Source organism: Mollisia scopiformis (assembly GCF_001500285.1).
Source record: "Mollisia scopiformis unplaced genomic scaffold LY89scaffold_32, whole genome shotgun sequence".
NCBI classification, from domain to species: Eukaryota; Fungi; Ascomycota; class Leotiomycetes; order Helotiales; family Mollisiaceae; genus Mollisia; species Mollisia scopiformis.
In genome coordinates, this window is record NW_017263612.1 from 151,784 (window position 1) to 171,495 (window position 19,712).

Sequence of the window (19,712 nt, forward strand, 5' to 3'; positions counted from 1 at the left end):
TAGATGATAGATGATAGATGATAGATGATAGATGATAGATGATAGATGATAGATGATAGATGATAGATGATAGATGATAGATGATAGATGATAGACGATAGATGGTAGATGATAGACAGACGATAGACAGACGATAGACGATAGACGATATCCCGGGATTCCTAGACGATGAATCGATAAGAGAGCAAGAGATGACCTGTTCTGGACCGATCAGAGCTGGCCATAGCCAAGAGATAGGCCATGTTGGGATCTTTTCAGTTGAACGCAGGTTGGTCCAGTAAGACCAACAGCAATGATCATTCTGTGGTCTCGCCATTCCCTTGTTCGGACAGCATAAGTCCAGCATCTTTCTTCTTCATTTTAAGTCGTGTTGTTGCCGACGGTGTTGATGCTATTCGCTTGAAAATCTCTCATGTCAGCAATTACAGTACAGTTTATATTTTTTGTGGGACCATCGCAAGTTTATTTACCCTACCTACCTACCTATCGATGCCAAGCACGTGAAGCACGTGTCAGCACTTTAATATCATTTCCAATTTATCTTCCAAGGTCCCACTATTGAAGATATTCAGTCGTCAAAGTCAGAATGGCTCCAAAGGTCTTTGAAAGGTTCAGGTTACGGACCGAGCCTGGATCATACGCCAGTGCAAGCGGAGGACTGAGTTCGAACAAAGATCTCGACCCTGTCCCCTTTGAGTCAGAAGAGAGGAAATGGACATGGCCTTCGTTACTTGGGTTCTGGATTGCGGAGGCGTTCAGTATTTCAATGTACCAAGTTGCGTCGAGTTCTATCACGAAGGGACTGAGTCCGGTAAGTCAATTCTGCTCTTCTACTGAAACTTGGGGAGCTAAGCTCGAAAAATATCCTTTAGTTGATACCAGCTCCTGTGCTCTTCAACCTTGTATTCGAAGCGTACTAACTTGTCACTAGGGGCTTTCTATCACTGCAGTTCTTGTTGGCCATCTCCTGGTTTGTATTCCTGCCATGCTCAATGGTTATGTTGGATGCATATACGGGATTAACTTCCCTGTCCTCATGAGATCAACATTCGGAGTCTATGGAGCCTACTTTGCCGTCTTTGTAAGAGGCGTTGTAGCCTGTATCTGTAAGTAACCCAAACTCTTACCTCAACACCAAATCTGACAGAGTTAGGGTTCGGAACTCAATCATTTCAAGGAGGCCAATGCATCCAGACAATGCTCACGGCAATCTGGCCCTCTTTCAACCACTTCCCCAACCACATCCCAGCCAGCGCCCACGTAACCTCTGCTCAAATGCTCTGCTTTTTCCTCTTCATCATCATCCAACTCCCCCTCCTATACCTCCACGTCTCCAAACTCCGCTACCTCTTCATGGCCAAAACAATCATAATGCCCGTCTTCGGCCTCACACTCTTCATCTGGGCTCTCGTCGCTGCCAAAGGGTTTGGCCCAACCTTCTCCAAAGGTACGCACATCACAGACGGCACATCCGTTGCAGTCGTCTTCTTCCAATGCGTCACCACCGCCATTGGCCCCAAAGCCACTCTCGCGCTCAACATGCCAGACTTCACCCGCTACGCCCGCTACCCCAAACAAGTCTTCTGGACCCAAGCCGTTGGCCTCTGCATCCTCGTCACGCTCTGCGGCATCCTCGGCGTGACAGTCACCTCTGCCACACAATCCGTCTACGGCATCACGACCTGGAATCCCCTCCAAGTCTCCGTCCTCTGGGACAACCGCGCCGCACAGTTCTTTTCTGCGCTATGCTGGGCGTTTGCTGTGATCGGGACAAACATCTCCGCTAACTCAGTCAGCTTTTCGAATGACTTGAGCTTGTGGTTCCCGAGATGGATCAACGCGAGAAGAGGGGCGTATGTATGCTGCATCATCTCCGTAGCTGCCACACCGTGGAATATCCAGTACTCAGCAGCGTCATTCTCAGCGTTCCTAGGCGGATACGCCATGTTCCTTGGTCCAATCGCTGGTATCATGATTGCGGACTTTTGGGTTCTGAGAAAAAGACACTTGAGTCTTGCGGCTCTGTATCGACATCCAGATATCTATAGTTTTTGGCATGGGTTTAATGTCAGGGCCTTTGTGGCGTTTGTAGTGGGCATCGCGCCGAATTTGGCGGGCTTGGCAAAGGCGACGGGGCAGAAGGGTGTTCCGAAGGGCGCGAGCTATGTGTATAGTTTGAGTTGGGTGGTTGGGACCGTTGTTGCGTTTGTGGTTTACCTGGTGTTGGGGAGAGTTTGGAGGATGGAGGAGAAGTGGAGTGGGGATGACAATGAGAGGGAGGTGGTGGATAGTGTTAGTTGGGGGCAGGGGAGTGATGAGGAGCAGGTTAAAGCTGTAGGAGACGAGAAGAGTAGGAATTTCTAGATGGAAAGAGAGGTCGGATGATATAGATGAAGATATGAATGATGAGACATGAGCTAGATTTCAACCTCTAGAGGGAAGAAAGTTAAAAGGAAAATGCCTATGGGTTTGAATTATCATAGCGAACATACCATTGTGAATGTAACCGAACTCCTCTTTAGACAATGTTCGAATTCCAAATAAGGTCTTGCACTAGTCATGTTGTTCGAAAAGTAGTCACACACTATGCTATTCCTAGAGGCTTGAGACTTGGTTCTGCTTCGACAGCAAGATGGATCGATGTCCCACCACTCTGGCTGCATTCCGTTTCTAAGAAGGGATGAAAGTCACACGCCTCCAAGACCTCGATCACAATGAAATTCAACAAAATTTTATCACCAATAAGCATAAAATCCTCAATAAGATTGAAAAGCTTCAAATTGAGGTATCATAACACCACCATCATAGACCTAAATATATACCCAGAGACAAACATACAAAAAGCCGCCCATCCGAATCCAACTTTTCAGGCCCCATTCTGGACCGTCCCATTTTCCAACAAAAGACCATCCAATCTCAGCAAACCCAAACTCATTAGACCGTTCCCAGTACTCCCGCTCCCAATTCGCATGGCCCACCTCCATCTCGCTACCAGATCGTTAATCTCTGCCGATTCAGCTTCGGTTTCGGATGTTACTAGTAATTGCATGAGGAATGATGAAGCGATGGCGAAGTTTGCTCTTGACCCTGAATTTTGTTAGTTGAAGAAGAGGGAAAGGGAAGAGAGACTCTTACAGGAATGCCAAAATGCATCAAGGGCGCCTCTTCCTAGATTTTCTACAAACTCGACAACTTCTTTGGCACATTCTTTTGCACCTGCTCGAACAGCAAGGCGACTGCCAACGATACCATGGTCTTCCTCTTCCACACTAGTGAGGTTCTCTAGTGGTCGTAGCAGAGCACGGAATAGTGTCATGGTAGCAACGATGTAGGCTAGTGACAGTGATGGATTGGCACTAAGACGGGTCATGCCTCTGCTGTCGACTCGTTCAGGTTGCCGTAAAGCCAGTGCTGGTGGTAATGAGTCGTTCCAAATCTTAAGTCGAGACCTCAATGGTCTAGCAATTTCAAGCGAGAGTGTGAAATCCTTTGACGTTCGTTGCGTCGCTCGTAAAGAGTAATACGAGTCCATGATATCACTCAATATCATAGTCAACTCGGACAGTAGTCGAAAGTGATTGCTATCCGTTTCTGGATCGAGGAATCCAGGGATAGAATTTGAATGAGGATCAATAGTTGGTGGTTCGAGGTCTGCATCGGTGAGGGGAAGGACGTCAAAGTCGTCAATTCGGATATGGCTAGGCATTCCTGCTCCCAGAGATGCCCATTTATCCATAATGAATACGCCATACCAAAGACGTTTCCTTAATGTCATTTCCCATGTAGGTATGCTTGTCCAGTCGGAACACTCTTTCGAAAGTCCTAAAGTTTGAGCTAGACTAACGGTCCAGCCAACAAGCGAGTTTTTCCATGGAGTATCTGTTGTATAACGATTGGTAGGGGCACGTTGCAGCAAGAGCAGACAAGCCTGTATGGTGGCAAGTCGGGGTGTATGTAATTCTTGGGTGACTGATATCCAAGATATTCGAAACAATTGATGTGCAGGAGGCGGTGAATGAACAAGGGTAGTCGCTAACAAATCGTCATAAAGCCTAAAAGAGTCAGTAGGTAATAGCCCGACAATAGGTCTACTTACATAAAGGGCAACGCCGTCGCATACATAGCAGCTAGTAAAGACATAGGTAGTATGTGTAAAATACTGGGTGACAAACTTCCATTGGGGTACATTTCGCTTCTACTTAGAATTGGAAATGCCGGGTATACAAATCGAAAGAAGAGACCAATCAACCTCAAAGCTTCTTGCTCATTGAACATTCCAGCAATGTCTGAACGTGCCTTGGCAAGGACATCATCCTCGACACGAGGTTCTCCTTTTTGTGCCAGAGAATCATCTGCGAGCATGAACACCACTGGAGGTTCTCCTTTCTCTCCTGGCAAGGCATTCTGGTTCAATGAAGTCTTGATCCGGCGGTATGTCAACTTGGAGATGGTACACTCGTCATTCTCGTTATATCTATAATGGCGGAGGAGGTATGGATTAGACTCTCCTGTTTCTCCTATGAAACGTGCAGACCTGGTGGACTGGGAGTCCAACGGACGTATTCGAATACCACTTTGTAACCACGGATCCATGTTATATATTGGAGAAGCATCTTGGGCTTGGCCGAGGTGAAGCTGATTTGGGGAGGAGGGATCGAGAGCATCGCCGTTCAGGCCATTGAAAGCTTGTTCATGATTGTACTGGGCGAGGAATCCAGGACTTAATTGGGGTATGGATTGGTCAAACTGCTGAGGTGCTACGGATGTATGTCAGCGATGGGCACATCTGGTGAGATTTGACGCAGCCTACCCGAATTCCCACTGGATTCTCCATTGCTGGTCGAGTTGGGCCTCCTCTTCTTCTTTGGCCTCTCCACAAAGGTGCAGGCCTTCCCGTGAGAGCTGCACAAGGCACACGGTGGTGCGATGTCAATCTTGCACGCAACCTGGCGGCTCCGACAGAAGTCACACGGGCGGTACTTCCTCGACTTGTAACTCCTGGGACCGGGCTGCAGGGGCTGCTGTGCAATGTCCAAGCCGTTGAAAAAATCGGTGGGAGATAGAGAAGGTTGCGCGAAGTTGTCCATGTGGGAAGACGGTCTTGGGGAAGAAGCATCAAAATGCTTGCTTCAAAACGCGAGCTGCTGCGCTGTGAATTTCGTTATCGGACGCCCTAGCTTATCGTGGTGCGCGGTGCGGTGCCTCGCAGGCTGCTGGCTGGGTTGGGTGATGCTCACTCACGCCCCCATACAATCAGTCAGTCCAGCTCGCTCCCTCCCTTCACATCGCGACCGTGAGCAATTCAGGCGGGAAAGCAGGTCGCAGTTCGTCGGGGAAGAAAGTTTGTCTCGAGGATTATGGATCCATTCTTTTTGTTTCGTGAGCGACGTGAGAGATGCGGGGCCCTGGGAAAGCCACCTGCTGCCTCAACGGAAGACCGAGTCCATCGGCCAACTTGCCCGCGTTATCTCTGAATGGTGAGCAGTTGGAAGTGGAAGCGTTCCTATTGCTGAGTATTCATGGAGACGAACCGCTGATGGCTACTCTAATTGGGTTTCCAAAGCATATTCATGAGCTGTTATTCCCTTGGGTTGGCAGGAATCGAGTGATCTATAACATCGCTCCATGCGTTGTCGTTTCTCAGCTTCCCCCTTTTTCAAATCCCGAGAAGCCTCGTTCGCTTAACCCCCTTTTCTCCTATGGTTTAGCGACAGCCTGTGTCTTACTTCAGCTCGCTCGACCACTCGACCACTATGGCGGAGCTCCCTTCAGTCACGGGAACCTCCACTAAGCCCATCAATATCCTCCTCATCAATCCCAATGGCACCTCATCTATGACAGAAGCCTGCCTCCGATCTTTAGAATATACCCTTCCACCGCACTGCACAGTTACAGGCTTCACCTCACCTCATCCTGCCCCCTCGGCCATCGAAGGTCATCTCGATGGTGTACTTTCAGCTGCTGCTGCCATCAGAGCTGTGGTACCAATAGCATCCAAATACGATGCGTTTCTCGTTGCATGCTTCAGCGCCCATCCTCTGATTAATGCTCTCAGAGAAGAGCTGTCAGGTCCAGTGATTGGGATCATGGAGGCATCACTATACGCAGCTCGCATGCTTGGAGGACGATTAGGTATTGTGGCGACTGCCTATCGAAGTAAGATCATGCATGAGGATGCTATCCGATATTATGGTCTCGAAGGTTTCTCGGTAGGTGCCGAGACTACAAACCTGGGTGTCTTGGAATTGGAGAGACTACCGAGAGACAAAGTCTTAGGTTTGGTCGGCGAAGCTGCAAGAAGGTTGGTCCAGGAGAAGGGTGCAGATTGTATTGCCTTGGGTTGTGCTGGAATGACGGAAATGAAGTTGAAATGCGAGGAAGTCGTTGGTACGAAAGATGCCACTGCTCAAGTTATCGACGGGGTGGCGGTCGGTGTTCAGTTCCTGATAGGATTGGTGAGAGAAAGTCATGTCACCGCGAAAGGTGGTGTGTTTAGAAGTTCCGCAGAGGGCCGGAAAGCAAGAGGCCAGGATTGGTTGTAAATAGTGGCAATAGTTGTCAAATATCGCAAATTAAAGGCTAGCAAGACGCCATTTTCAATAATCGCATTGAGACCTTAATTTTCCCTTTCTTCTCCTTAAAGCCTTCCAATCGCTAGCCTTACTCTTCGAACCGACCAAACTACAAGAATTAAAGTGCTACGAATTCACAACATTCACTTTATTTTCACAACTATCTCAACCATTTTCATCTCAGTTTCCATTCATTTTTTATTATCTATGCACTATTTCTCTACAATAGCTCAGGCTCCACAACTCCAGTCTGGATAGTAATCGGTCCATACTGATCCACCCTCCTATGTCTATCAAAATCAAAAGTCTTCTCCTTCCCCTGCCTACAATCCTCTAAATCAATCTCTGCAAACACAACCTCATCGTCCTTCGTCTTCGCTTCCGCCAACACATGTCCCTCTGGACTCGTAATACAGCTTCCCCCAATTAAATCGTACTTCGCATCCTCCAACCCCGCCTTTGCCGCACTGATCGAGAAACAACTATTCATATACGAGTTCCCTTGCATCACCAGCTTGTGATGGAACACTGCGTCCTTCTCGGCTTCTTCTGGAATCATCGGTTTCCGAGTTCCCCAGAGATCAGGAGCAAAGCCTGCAGTGTTATACCCACACAGCACGATCTCGACTCCTTGAAGTCCGTAGCAGCGCCAGCCTTCAGCCCAGCGACGGTCGTTGCAGATCATCATTCCCATAATCGGATCTCCCTTTCCATGCTCTTTAATTCCACTCTCTTTTTTTGCAGCTCCCGGAATCAAGTCCGGGGTTCGAAAAGCTTTGAACCCTAGATTTCCTGGCTCGAAATACCGTTTTTCAAGCTGGTTGACGGCGTCAGGGTTTGCGAATGGTTCTTTCGTGCCTGGTAAATGGACCTTTCTGTATTTGGCAATTACTTCTCCTTTCTTTGCCGAGAAATAAATACTAGTATTATACCCCTTTCCATCAGCAGTTCGTTCCGCGAATCCGATTGAGATATCGATCCCTAGAGTTTTCGCTTCGTCGAAGAGCGGTTTTGTGTTCGCGGATTCGGGGACGTTGTCTTCGTGCTCGAAGTAAGAATCGAGTTCTTCTTGAGAATTGATAAGGTGACGAGGGAAGAATGTCGTAAATGCCGTTTCGGGGAAGAGTACGAGTTGGGCACCAAGTTTGGATGCTGTTCTTAGGAGAGCGAGCATGCGGGAGAGGGTTTCTGGGCGTTTGGAGGTGAGGTGTATAGGGCCCATTTGTGCAGCTGCTACTTTGAGTGTGCGAGGCATCTTGCTTGATCTTTTCTTTGCTGCTTTCTTCTTCTCGTTCAAAGAAGATGTACGATCACCAATTTTCAAGCCTCATTCAAGGTTCGAAGCTAGAGCTCCAAAATTCCTTCCTACACTTACGGCCACCACTTAAATCCCACCTCACTATCACACTACAGCCGTCTATCTGCCTCGCCGTCCGTGGTCGTTGCCCTTCTCCTCCCCTCGAAAAGTGAAGCGGAGAATTGATACTGCACAGCGTCTGCACCCCATCTTTGGTAGCCCCTCGCCAAGCATAACCTTATCGGGCTGCATGCGACGGGACGAAACGAGGTGCTGATCCCTACTTGGCCGTCGGGCAGCATCTATCGGGATTTCGGGAATCGCTTGGCCACGGCAGACGAAGCGAACTATCTCGATGTTGGTGGATGCTGGATTGGGAGCTTGGATAGATAGTTCAAAGTTGGAAAGGATGGGATTAATGGATGTGGATGGAAGATTCAAAGGAGGCTCTGTTGCCTCTTATTGTTACTTTTGAGAAGAAGAGTTTATGAATGATTCAAGTGTTGAGTTGTTCATCGGCGTTTGATACGTTTCGGAGATAAGATGGGGTTTGACCTTATTGTGACGAATGGCATAATTGTACGTATGAACGATTCCATTTTCTTATTGTTCTTAGCATCGAGGTCTTTCGGGCAGATGGAGCATCTCACGCTATTGATGAGATTTTATTTTGGGACTCTATGTTGAAGAGAAGTGAAGGCTCCAGTGAGCCAATTATAGATCTTCGTTTACGATCGCATATTTGAACATCTTCAACAACGGGCAATGCTTTCCCCCCAAGCCATGATTTTTTTGCTTGCATAAGGTTTCAAACAACCAAGCCAATCTAAAGACCTATTCAAGTCTCTCAGATACTCATCAAGTCAGCTCAAGCAAGGCGGAGGAGCCTTGGCAGCGAAGTTCTCGTTCCAGCCCCCTTCTCGCAGTGTGCTACATAGTACAAAATAGTAATCATAGCTGTCACATACGACCATAGACTGGAGAGAATTGGGCATCCCGTCCGCTCTGCCATACACAAGCTCCAGATCGGCAGATTAGTAGTTGAGTGGGTGACCATCAGCGAATACCTGCTGTTGTATGTTTTTGATTTTTTTTGCAAAATTTGCGCTACCGAGACCCACTTAGAAGTTGAGGCGGTGAAGCGAGGGACGTAGTGGATATGTTTTATGCTTAGAGACGCGAGGTGCATTGTGCCATTATAATTGCTTTGCTGGAATGAAGAGAAAATTACATTTACTTCGTCTTTTTGTTTTGATTTTTGATTTTGTTGATGTTGGATCTTGGCTCGCTTAACCCCTTTTCCCATCCTCTCACATCATCACTCATTTGACTCCGCAAACACATTTCATTCACACAGCTGACAATCTCTCAGGTCACAGCCAGCGATGTTCTCTCCCACGGCATCGAAATCGGCATCAAAGACGGCAAAATCTCCTGCCTCGGAACCTGTCTTCCCCGCGAGTCCTCCACCGAAATCATCGATGCAAAAGGCGCTTACATCACACCTGGAGGCGTAGACTCCCACGTCCACTTCGCCCAAGACAATTCACCGACAGGCGATAACTGGGAGACTGGCTCTCGAAGCGCCATTGGGGGTGGGACGACGACGGTCCTCGCATTCGCCTCTCAGCGCAAGACCGAGGACTCAGTACTACCTTGTGTAGAGGAGTATCACAAGCGAGCAAAGGATCAATCGTACTGTGATTATGGATTTCATCTCATTCTTACGAATCCGACGCCTTCGATTATGGAAGCGGAGATGCCGCTCCTTATTTCGCAGGGCATTACTTCGGTAAAGCTCTATATGACATACGAACCTCTCAAACTCGGCGATTCCCAACTTCTCAATGTGCTCATGTCAGCAAGAGCACTAGGATTCACGACCATGGTTCATGCTGAGAATAGCGATATTATCTCCCTTATCACCGATCGTCTCGAAGCAGCTGGTCACACAGACCCATTTTTCCACGCTATTTCGCGACCTCAAATCGCTGAAAATGAAGCTACATACCGCATCATCTCCCTAGCCGAGTTGACGGATACGCCTATCTTGATCGTTCATATGAGTTCTGAGATAGCGATGAAACATGTGAGGAAAGCTCAGACGAGAATGCTTCCCATACATGCGGAGACTTGTCCTCAGTATCTTTTCCTGTTGAGTGAGAGGTTAAAGGGAACTCATAAGGATAAGTTTGAAGGTGCGAAATGTGTTTGCTCGCCGCCCTTGAGACATGATCCGAAGGATTTGGAGGCAATGTGGAGGGGTATAGCGAATGGAACTTTCACCACGTTTTCGAGCGATCATGCGCCGAGTACGTACGATCATGCTGGAGGCAAGAAATTAGGAATGAAGGACGGGGTCATGAGGTACAGAAATATTCCGAATGGGGTTCCTGGTGTGGAGACGAGGTTACCATTGTTGTTTAGTTTTGCGGGGAGAGAGAAGGACAGTAAGTTGAGCTTGCAGAGGTTTGTGCAGCTGACGAGCTCGGATCCGGCGAAATTGTATGGTTTGGAGGGGACGAAAGGCAGTATTGCACCTGGTTACGATGCTGACTTGGTAATCTGGTATCCTGAGACGGAAATGAAGGAGGGCGTCGTGATTGAGCAGAAAAACTTGCATCATGGAGTTGATTACACCCCTTATGAGGGAATGACAGTCAAAAATTGGCCAAGATTTACGATTCTGAGAGGGAAAACCGTTTGGGATCGAGAAAATGGAGGGATTATGGGGAAAATGAATGCTGGAAAATTCTTGCAGAGGGGCAAGGGAAGGATTGTGGCTGGGAAGACTGGACAGGAGGTAAATGGGATGTTGACAGGCGAGAGGAATTACTGGTACTGAAACTTTGGAGAAGAGGTAGAATGGATATAGATAGATAGAGAAGCTAATTAGTCTCAAGGGTGTAGCGTTATGGTTGTATCGAGAAGGAGCGTGTAGCATAGCTGAGGCTCATTGAAAATCCTGCCCAGTAGACACAAGCACTGCTTTCCTCATTCGGCTCCATCACTTGTTCCTCCCCCATCAACCAATGAACTAAGTAGGATGGAATGTCTCGACCCTCGGCCATGCATCCATCATCATCATCATCATCATCATCATCATCAAACAGAAATTCCGGAGAACAGCTCTCGCTATCGATATTCCCGTATCAACCACATATCAACTTCAGCGCCCTCACCGAGTTCTCAAGCCCCGAACATACAACACAACATGGCTAATAGTCAAACAACACAGCTTGTGATCGCAATCATCATCACAATTATCTGTCAGTACTCTGCAACCCTCCCCTTCATTCAATCTGCATTCTTGTTCTCTGCGTTCTCTCCAGACACTGATACTCTACAGGTCCTTTCGCAGGTACTTTCATCGTCGCTGGTTGTGGCCCAGATGGATTCATTACTCTTGTACTCTGTCTCTGCGGGTATGATTTACTACCGTTCAGTCATCTCTGTTCGCTGACATCAAACAGATATCTTCCTGGCATCATTCATGCCCTTTACGTCGTTATCACTTGGAACAAACGAGCCGAGGCGCGTGGGAAAGGCATAAAGCATGAAAAGGAAGCTCCTATAATCTTCAGTGAAAGAGTCCAGATGGGTCTGCCCATGAGCTGTTGCGATACAGAGAGGAAGCCACGCCAAGGTCGACAGCGCATCACGGACGGGCCACCAGCTACTGCTGCTATCGCTGAAGTTTGAATCGGACGGCTGGAGCAAGATTGTCTAGACGAGAGTTTTGCTGAGGAGTTGAGGAGGACTGGAAGTAGCATTATTGCGAAGAGTTTACAGGTCATGCATCGGGGTTTTGTATTGCAAGCAGTGTTAATACGACGGACGGATGGTGTTTGGAGGGAAAGGGTTTTCCAATGAATAACCATTGCATCAAGTGTTCCACCTTTCGATGTGATGCGGCAGAGCAGCAAAACTGAGAGCAGAGAGTGAAGAGGAAAAGCCTGTCCGCTCTATCATGAAAGAAACACACTCACTAAACAGAAAGACTGGATCTGAATGCGCCAAGGAAGACGTCTCATACGGACTTATTAAAATCTAGGACTTTAAGCACCCAAGGAAAAGGTGGGAATTTATCGATAGTATCAGCACTGCAGACTCATCTTCTTCAATTGAAGATCTTTTTCATATCACCCATCTCATTCTGTAATGGTGCAATATATTACAATACGAATTATACAGCACCAATATTCCCCAAGCATACATCCATGTCGTACCTTTCTTTGTGCATCCATTCTACCAACAATCTGAGGACGAATGCAACACCCTGATGAAAACACCAATTCCATTTCCCCACCTGCACCTGCCCCCAACCCCAGTCCCCGAAAATGCGCAAGCTTTCCCACGGTCAAACGCCTGTAACGCCATCTATGCAGATGTCCCCAATATTTGCGTCGAAAATAATACCATATCATGTGTCCTGCTGTTCGTGTCATGCCGTATCGTTATTAAATCGTATAGTCAAGGTTACCAGCCCCATCTTTCTTTGTGTTCTATATATTTTGTCATTGAGGAGTATCTTGAGTTCGAGTTTTGATTCGGAACGCGTCTCTCAATCTGCCCGTCAACCTTGCTCTCCTGCTTGGCTCTTCGCTGTCTGCGTGCTCCCCTTCACCTTCGGTTTGAGATTGTTCTCTCAGACGTCGAAGTGCAGCAATACGTTCATCGGCTGGTGCGTGACGAAGACGATTCGGATCGAGGAGACGTGAGGCTCGGCTTCGTTGGTGGGTACTCTCGTTCTCGGCAGTAGTGGTCTCACCATCGATGGCCAAAGGTGGTGGAAGTTCTCCTCCTTCGGCTCCTTCGGCATTGTCACCGGCAGTCTCGGTTTCGTTTTCGGCTGTAGCTGAAGTGGCAGGACGGAGGTCATGACGACTATTCAAGTTAGTTTTGAACATAAGTAGGAATGGATGAGCTTACCAGAGTGGACAAGTGCCAGACACGTTCAGCAGCCACGGGTCGATGCAAGCAGGGTGGTACTTGTGGTTACACGGCAAGACTCTGACATCCTCTCCAGTGGTGAAATCCTCAGTGCAGATAGAACATCCCAATTCGCCCTCCTTTGGTGCAGCATTTTCTTCCCCGCTTTTCACTGATTCGGCTTGGGCAGGTCCCATGCCAGACTCGACAGCAGTAGCTACCGTAGTGGGAGACTTGGCACGTTCAGTATTACCGGATGTTGCTACAACCTCAGGAGCGGTGTGTGTAGTGGTTGTAGTGGTGGTTTGATCTCCTCCCATTTCGATATCGTTTGTTCCTGGCTTGACCGGCTCTGGGTCACCAAACTTGACGATCGGTAGTGTCTCCAACATAGCTCGAGCAAGTCCCTTGGCACGACTCTGTCTAGGTCTACCGGGAAATCCGGTACGTGGACCATATCTTTCTGGATGGCGATGAGCTCGAACAGCACCAGTGGCAATGATGACCAGGAACAGAAGTGTAATGATACCCGTAATACTGTACAGGATACTCATTGCAACAGCTGTAGTCGGTGCTGGACCTCCTTCATTCGCAGATGATGATGACGAACTGCTTTGACTTGTGGTTGTAGAATTAACACTAATATTCGCAGTCAGGATACTCGTCTGTGACGGGTATAATCCAACAGTGGTCATCAATGTGTTGGAATCTTTCGACGAGATCATGGTGAAGATCGACGTGAATGAGTAAGACCCATTGAGAGTGCATTCTTCTGCACCAAGACTGTACAGCACGATTGCTCCTGGCTTTTGGTCTCCTACTGTGCCAACCACTGTCGAAGGGTCGATATTTGAACCATTTGGATCGCAACTTATGAAGGCAATATCTGATCCATCAACACCTCCTGTCGAGCTGTAATCGGCTTGCTTGAATGTTCCCGATATTTTGACGTTCTAGAAGTGAAGTATGATTAGCCACGGAAAATGGCAGACAAGAATGGAAATTCATACAGCAACGGCAGTCGGAGTCTGTCCCTTGCCAACTTCCGCGGTCAAAGGAGCAATATTATACGTCTGGCCAGTGAAGATCGGGCCTCCTGTCAAGCTCAATACCGTCTCTGAGCCGCTCTCTGATGTCGGCAGTGTGGCATTCGAGGGCTGGACGGATTGAGCGGAGGCCAGCATGAAGGAGCCCAGAAGAAAGAGGAAGCTCGCCATGCTTCTCGCAGCGGTCGACGCTGCCATTGTTGAACGAGGAAAGAAAGCGGTCGAGAAGAGATGTCCTTTTCACCCGTTCGTCACATATCCAGCTGGTCGAGAGGTTGGTGGTTGAAGGTTGAAGGTTGAACGAAGGAGAGGCGAAAGTGAGTGAGCGTTGTCGAAGATGAAACCCTGCTTCTGTTTGGAGATCTCGCTTCGAACGTACGATAAGCTTAGTGGAGTTCGGGGGTTAGAGAAGAATAGTGGCCGATTAATGCGATCTCGGATAGCCGCTGATCTGGTTCGTTGGTACGCCAAGCGGGAGCGGCCGGGGTCGAGCGAGGTGTTTTATATATTGGAGGGGGTATTCAAGATCAACGGAGGGGTGTCTAGAAGAGAGTGATATTCAAGTCGCAGTCAGCTTGGACAGCAAATGCAGTCGGTCATCGAGAGGTTTGCGTTGCTGTTGACTTTGTTCCTTCTCGTTCAGTACGAGTGAGCAATGGCCGTGTTTGCAAGTCAATTCGCAGACGATCGTGTCGGAATATGAGAGGCAAATATTGGTATGCGCGCGGAAAGGATTGTTCCTTTTGAAGAAACTCGAAGGATCAGCTCAGGGAAGGGTCGGTAACTTGGAAGTCCGGGCTGCCCTTTTTTGATGCAAATGCGTACGCACCCTGTCTCAGCAACCTCTCCATCGGCTTGGGGGGAGTTCAGATGGTGAGGTATGATTTGCTGTTTGTTGGCAGGAGGAACTTTTTGCGCGCTTCCAAATAGGACACAGCCAGCTTACTATGCTTGCCCCGCAAACAAAAACCTCACGAAGTGGATGCCCTGCCCAGCTTATCCTCGTCATGAGATTCTTTGGGAAAGTCAAATCAAATACTGTACTGTACTGTACTCGTCGTCTATTTTGCACTGCCCCTTTTCTCCTCGGTTGGCATGCGATCGTCAGTATTTCAGATTAGCTGCCAACCGTCAGACAACCATCCGACATCGACATCGACCTTACCATCATCCACGATATCAGATTATTCTCCTTCGCCACCAGGTCTCTCGCATTTCTCTTGTCGTTCTCCTCCTGACATCTCTGATACCCTCCACAATGCCTTTAGAGATTGGAACAGATCTCCGGCAGTTAAGCTTCAGTAAGGCGCCCCAAACAAGGGAGGGATCAACCATGGCATTTATCAATGACGCTTGGACTACGCTCCTGAGACAGCCAATCACACGGTGTTTACCAGTCTGTCTCTCGGAGGTTTCTTAGTTCTTTCGCCTCTTTGGAATCATTGTGGAAGCCCTGAAGCACCTGCAGGTTCCTCTCAGCCATCTCAGCTAGAAAGACACCTACCTACCTAGGTATGCTATGATATGTCCTTCATGCGCATGCAACACGAAATTGTGGTCGTCCCTCAAAATGCAGGGCATTGAAGTCACCTCTGTACTATACTGTACTGACTGATACTCGACACAAAGGACGACAAATGCTGTGGAACGAGGAACGAGGAACGAGGAACGAGTGAGATTCCTTTTCCGCATTTTCGGTTTCTTCGGATTGACGCTGAGCCAACAATTTGTCGAGTCTCCTGCAAGCAGCCAGCCTGTGATCGTTGCACTGCCAGCTTATCAAAGGATACCTGCATCCGCGAGTTCCGGTCACACAGTAGGCGAGTCGACCCAGGAGCAGTCAAGTCGAGTATGGGAATGCCATATGTATGAGCGCATCAAGCACCCGCACATGACGAGAGTTCGAAGGGCTGCAGCGACGTGTCGAATTGCATTTTCAGTCGGATCAATTAGATCCCGCAGTCGGGTTCGTCTGTTGTTCATGTGTCAGGAGTCTGATACTCAAGACAAACATGTTCATAGGAATTGTCTCATGTGCGTCTCATGTCTCGCACGTGATGACCGCGCGTGACTTCAGCTCTTTCGTCCTTCTCTCACCCTCTCACCCCACCTCAGTCCAGGAGTTCCACTGATGGTAGACTTGCTCATGAACATACCAACGGGTTTCTCCTTTTTGCACTGCGCGCTTAGCCCATCGACGGATTTGACACCATCGTCAAATCAAGTCGTTTCCCTATTTGCCTTTTATCCTATCACGTTCTGAGCGCATTAGGCATTGCAAATCACATTCTTGTGTTGGTTTGAAAATGAATGTGATGGAAAAGGTAACGTGTATGCGAATACCAACGTTGCACGGCATCAAAGCTGTTCTTGTACCTTTGTCACCATTGATGATCATCGAGGCGCAGCCCCTCAGTAATCACAGTTCTCTTCACTTCGATCCACGGCTTGAGGATTTTCCTAATATCTCAAACCCAATATCATTATCCTTCGCCATGACAATGTTTGAGAATCCAGTTCTTGTGTTCCCTCAACTCGCTCTACCAACAGGATGTCAGCATTGGCATTAACCATCCCTTTAGCCTGAACAATGTTCCCCCAGAATATGCAATCCTATCACAAAATAACAACAAATACCAACATGTTGCATGTGCCTTTGCATTTCCTCCCTCTAACCACTATATCATCCCAAATCCTCGGGACAGCAGTAATGATAACGTAGAGAGGCAGAATGCCTTTGGCTGAGTCCCATAAGTGTCGGACCTTTTCCTGTTTGTGGATCTCTCTGTTTTGACTTTCATGTTCCTCTTACCATAAATTCGTATGATGCTATTCTTTTCACGATCTTTCTCAAGCTAAACATAGCCATAATGTCTTCGTCTCCACCTTCGCCGAGACCCGTTCGTCTGCCCTGGCTTCAGCTTGCGCTTAGAGCACTTACTGCCCTGGTCGCGGTTATGGCCATCATCATTGCTATTGTCGTTAGCGCTAGCCGCCATCGAACATGGTATACCGTTTTTGTATCTGTGAGTCGTCCTATGCCAAGCCGCGCTCGAGACAACCTCTAATGCTCTCGACCAGGCTTTTGTAGCACTCTTTATCGACACCGCCGAAACTATAGCACTCGCAAGTCGATATGTCGGCAAACTTCGCGATCCGGTACCGCGGATCCACCCCGTCATCTTGATTGCTCTAGATTTCTGTGCTTTATGTATGCTCATCTGGTCTTTCTTTGCCTTGTTCCTCGATGCTTGGGGACCGCACAAGAATACCAGTTTGAAACCTTACAACGCCAGCCCTTTCAATATTGTTGAGACTTGGTTTGCTGTCGCCATTGGGTGAGTTTATTGCTCGTCTGTTTGAGTAGTCTGGACTAATTGGATTCAGGGCTATTCATGCCATTCTGCTTGTCTTTGACTGTGTCGATTGCTGTAGCATCAGAGAGTCGGCAAGTCCAGTATATGAGTATGAGCCGAGACCAAGACCAAGACCGAGGCAGAGGGCGACGACCAGAAGTCGGGATGATCTGTTTGATATGGATTGGTGATGAGCCGGCTGCCGCCGCGAACAGGTCTTTGCTCTTTTCCTCATTAGGCTTCCGGACATCAATTGAAGATCGCTGCTCATGGGACGACTACCACACATTATAGAGAATTTGTCTGTACGAAGTATACAATTCGACTCCGTGATCCGTCTCCTTAAGATACTTACCATACTTCGGAAGAAAAATCTTTCAAACGCAAAAGGATCAATGTTTTTTCCGCCCGCTTTCACCTCCAACTGTGCTGCAGGACTCAGCTGTCAGTGTGAACTTCCAAAGTCTTGTTGCACGTCGCAACAACAACTGTCAATTGTACCAAGTTTGTTGAATCTTGGCTGTGTATGAGTTTTGTTGCATGTCGCAATAACTGTGATCTCTCAAAACTTGTCATACTTCAAGAAGTCCCTCCGTCAGTTTTGTTGCACATCGCAAAATGAAGTACAACAGTCTGACGTCCAGAATTTGGGCAAGGACGGCCATTGTGGAATCGGTCCGTCTGGTCAGTTGGTCGATCCGCTGGAGAGAATCGACATGTCCGGTGAGCGAGTCGGTCTGTCCGCTTGAAGAATCAGTCAGTCGGTCTGCTAAAGGAGTCGATTCGTTTGTCAAAAGAGTCAATCGGTCAGCTGAGAGAGTCGGCACGTCCATTGCAGAGGCTGGAGTGCCTAGGAGTTTTTCTCCTGAGAGAGTCGGCCGGTCCGTTCTAAGGAAGGGAACTGTCAGATGTGAGAGAGAGAGCTGTCCCATGTTCGAACGGTCAGCACGGAATCCTCTAGACGGACCGTTTCGGGAATCTGTCAGTCCACAGCTCTGTCTGTTCTTAGCCATCCGTTAGGTCTGTCCTGGAAAGCAATTTTTTTTTGGCACGTCGCATAAAGAAAGAATCCGTCCGAAGCTGGTTATAGGGATCAGAGCGCAGAAGTCTATTGAGAGCATCGGCCCGTTGGAAGAGCCCGCTCTGTTCTAACGGAAGCTATCATGAGGGAGGGATCGGTCCGATGAAAAACTGTCTGGAAGCCTCTACATTCTTTGTTGCCCGCCGCAATGATAAATTGACAGATCTTGCCTGGACGGACGGTTCCGTCTGTCGGATGTCTCTATCAGAAGCGGTCCGTCAAAGGTCTCATTCAGCTCCGTCCTTTGCATCGGTCCGATGAGTGAACTGTCTAGTCAATTTTTGTTGCATGCCGCAATAACCAATTGACAGATCTGAGACTTTTGACTGTTCCCAGATTCTGTCGAACGGGGCCTGCGAGAGATCTGTCTTTTCTGAATTATCTGTCAACTCTGTCTTGGGAAACAAATTCCGTTGCACATCGCAAGCTGATACATTTGTCGGAAGTTGTCTGCCTTGATTACGGGGAGCCATCAGCCGTATTATTCACCAGTCGTCACTTCTGATAGATCTGTCAATTATGTGGTATTAGACAAGTCTGTCGTGTGGGATGGTTTTGTTGCACATCGCAAAATGACCAATCAGTCTGCCGCAACTGTCTCTTCCGCATTTATCTGACAGCCTCTTCTCGAGGCGGCTGAGACAGATTCTTCTGTTAAATTATCTGTTTTCGGAGAACTGACAGCTCTGACTGATTATCAACCTTGCTTGACGCAGCTATCACTTTGACATGGATGACTTTGGAGAATCGAGGATATTTGTCAGTTCTACTACGATGAACTGGCATTCAAGCCGTGGCTTAAGCCAGAGAAGAAATGATTGAAACGGGAAGGGTTTGGTTGCGCTTACGAGGAGAAGGGGGGTTGGAAGAAGTCTCAGCTGCGGGAATACTCTTCAGCTTCTAACTTCTAGCCCTCCAGGTATTATTCTGGTCAGGAGCGATACGCACGGCACTGGAAATAAAGTTATCGGAACGGGTTAACATGGTAAGATTTCATGTTCGCTTGGAGGATACGGTGCATGGAAAAGGGGTAGCGATCCCTAGCTTGCTAGAAGACGCTGGCGTTGGTTAGAAAGGAGGGCTCACATTCCATATGGAGTGTTTGCACTTGTCTTGCTTTCCTTGTTTTGCTTCCTTAATATAGACTTTTCTCTTGACTTTGACTTTGACTTTGACTTCTTCTTACTCACATCGTAACGCAGACTTTGTTCTTCCTTACTTATTGTCTTCCGTGTTGTGATTCTTACTCCTTTGTGCTCCCACCACCAAACAGGTGGCTCCATTAAGAACTCTCCTTAGGCCAGAAGTATGAACCTCTTCCAGACCATCAAGAAACTAGGTTGTCGTGGATCATGTAGCCATGACTGCTCGCAAGAATTCAACATGCTCACTATCCAGTACCTCGGCCTCATACTGATTCCCAGAAAT

At 48.1% G+C, this 19,712-nt stretch overlaps 10 protein-coding genes across 10 annotated transcripts in view; 5 read left to right on the forward strand and 5 right to left on the reverse strand.

The window, feature by feature from the left end:
* The window catches only part of LY89DRAFT_330403 (uncharacterized protein), a 1,177-nt gene extending 711 nt beyond the window's left edge, over positions 1–466 (reverse strand). Inside the window, exon 1 of the mRNA XM_018206783.1 lies at positions 66–466. Within this exon, the coding sequence (XP_018062793.1) occupies positions 66–346 (281 nt within the window). The 5' untranslated portion in view covers positions 347–466. The remainder of the gene's footprint in view (positions 1–65) is intronic.
* Positions 467–2,394, forward strand: LY89DRAFT_330407 (NCS1 nucleoside transporter family). The gene is made up of 3 exons (XM_018206784.1): positions 467–811; positions 932–1,106; positions 1,154–2,394. Exons 1-3 carry the CDS (start codon positions 587–589, stop codon positions 2,362–2,364), a joined length of 1,611 nt encoding a protein of 536 aa, XP_018062794.1. The 5' UTR covers positions 467–586; the 3' UTR covers positions 2,365–2,394.
* A 272-nt stretch (positions 2,395–2,666) lies between these two features.
* On the reverse strand, positions 2,667–5,308 carry LY89DRAFT_690899 (uncharacterized protein). The gene is made up of 5 exons (XM_018216192.1): positions 5,238–5,308; positions 4,811–5,149; positions 4,097–4,757; positions 3,136–4,052; positions 2,667–3,087 (listed from the first exon to the last, which is right to left on the reverse strand). The coding sequence occupies exons 2-5, from the start codon at positions 5,085–5,087 to the stop codon at positions 2,867–2,869; spliced, it is 2,076 nt and encodes a 691-aa protein (XP_018062795.1). The 5' UTR covers positions 5,088–5,149; positions 5,238–5,308; the 3' UTR covers positions 2,667–2,866.
* Positions 5,309–5,521: 213 nt separating this feature from the next.
* On the forward strand, positions 5,522–6,592 carry LY89DRAFT_690901 (uncharacterized protein). Its single transcript, XM_018216193.1, has one exon. It carries the CDS (start codon positions 5,754–5,756, stop codon positions 6,540–6,542), a length of 789 nt encoding a protein of 262 aa, XP_018062796.1. The 5' UTR covers positions 5,522–5,753; the 3' UTR covers positions 6,543–6,592.
* Positions 6,593–6,748: 156 nt separating this feature from the next.
* Positions 6,749–8,038, reverse strand: LY89DRAFT_788825 (N-carbamoyl-D-amino acid hydrolase). Its single transcript, XM_018223196.1, has one exon. It carries the CDS (start codon positions 7,825–7,827, stop codon positions 6,793–6,795), a length of 1,035 nt encoding a protein of 344 aa, XP_018062797.1. The 5' UTR covers positions 7,828–8,038; the 3' UTR covers positions 6,749–6,792.
* Positions 8,039–8,268: 230 nt separating this feature from the next.
* LY89DRAFT_690902 (D-hydantoinase) lies at positions 8,269–10,849 on the forward strand. The gene is made up of 2 exons (XM_018216194.1): positions 8,269–8,448; positions 9,242–10,849. Exons 1-2 carry the CDS (start codon positions 8,413–8,415, stop codon positions 10,712–10,714), a joined length of 1,509 nt encoding a protein of 502 aa, XP_018062798.1. The 5' UTR covers positions 8,269–8,412; the 3' UTR covers positions 10,715–10,849.
* A 234-nt stretch (positions 10,850–11,083) lies between these two features.
* Positions 11,084–11,700, forward strand: LY89DRAFT_764570 (uncharacterized protein; the record flags this gene model as incomplete). Its single annotated transcript, XM_018221642.1, has 3 exons — positions 11,084–11,138; positions 11,219–11,294; positions 11,343–11,700. 3 exons carry the CDS (start codon positions 11,084–11,086, stop codon positions 11,569–11,571), a joined length of 360 nt encoding a protein of 119 aa, XP_018062799.1. The 3' UTR covers positions 11,572–11,700.
* Positions 11,701–12,386: 686 nt separating this feature from the next.
* Positions 12,387–13,985, reverse strand: LY89DRAFT_599683 (uncharacterized protein; the record flags this gene model as incomplete). The annotated part of the gene is made up of 3 exons (XM_018210111.1): positions 12,387–12,756; positions 12,802–13,754; positions 13,812–13,985. 3 exons carry the CDS (start codon positions 13,983–13,985, stop codon positions 12,387–12,389), a joined length of 1,497 nt encoding a protein of 498 aa, XP_018062800.1.
* Positions 13,986–16,567: 2,582 nt separating this feature from the next.
* On the forward strand, positions 16,568–17,585 carry LY89DRAFT_330528 (uncharacterized protein). Its single transcript, XM_018206785.1, has 3 exons — positions 16,568–16,873; positions 16,929–17,185; positions 17,235–17,585. The coding sequence occupies exons 1-3, from the start codon at positions 16,718–16,720 to the stop codon at positions 17,392–17,394; spliced, it is 573 nt and encodes a 190-aa protein (XP_018062801.1). The 5' UTR covers positions 16,568–16,717; the 3' UTR covers positions 17,395–17,585.
* On the reverse strand, positions 17,586–18,364 carry LY89DRAFT_330529 (uncharacterized protein). The gene has a single exon (XM_018206786.1). It carries the CDS (start codon positions 18,214–18,216, stop codon positions 17,776–17,778), a length of 441 nt encoding a protein of 146 aa, XP_018062802.1. The 5' UTR covers positions 18,217–18,364; the 3' UTR covers positions 17,586–17,775.
* Between the last annotated feature and the right edge of the window lie 1,348 nt (positions 18,365–19,712).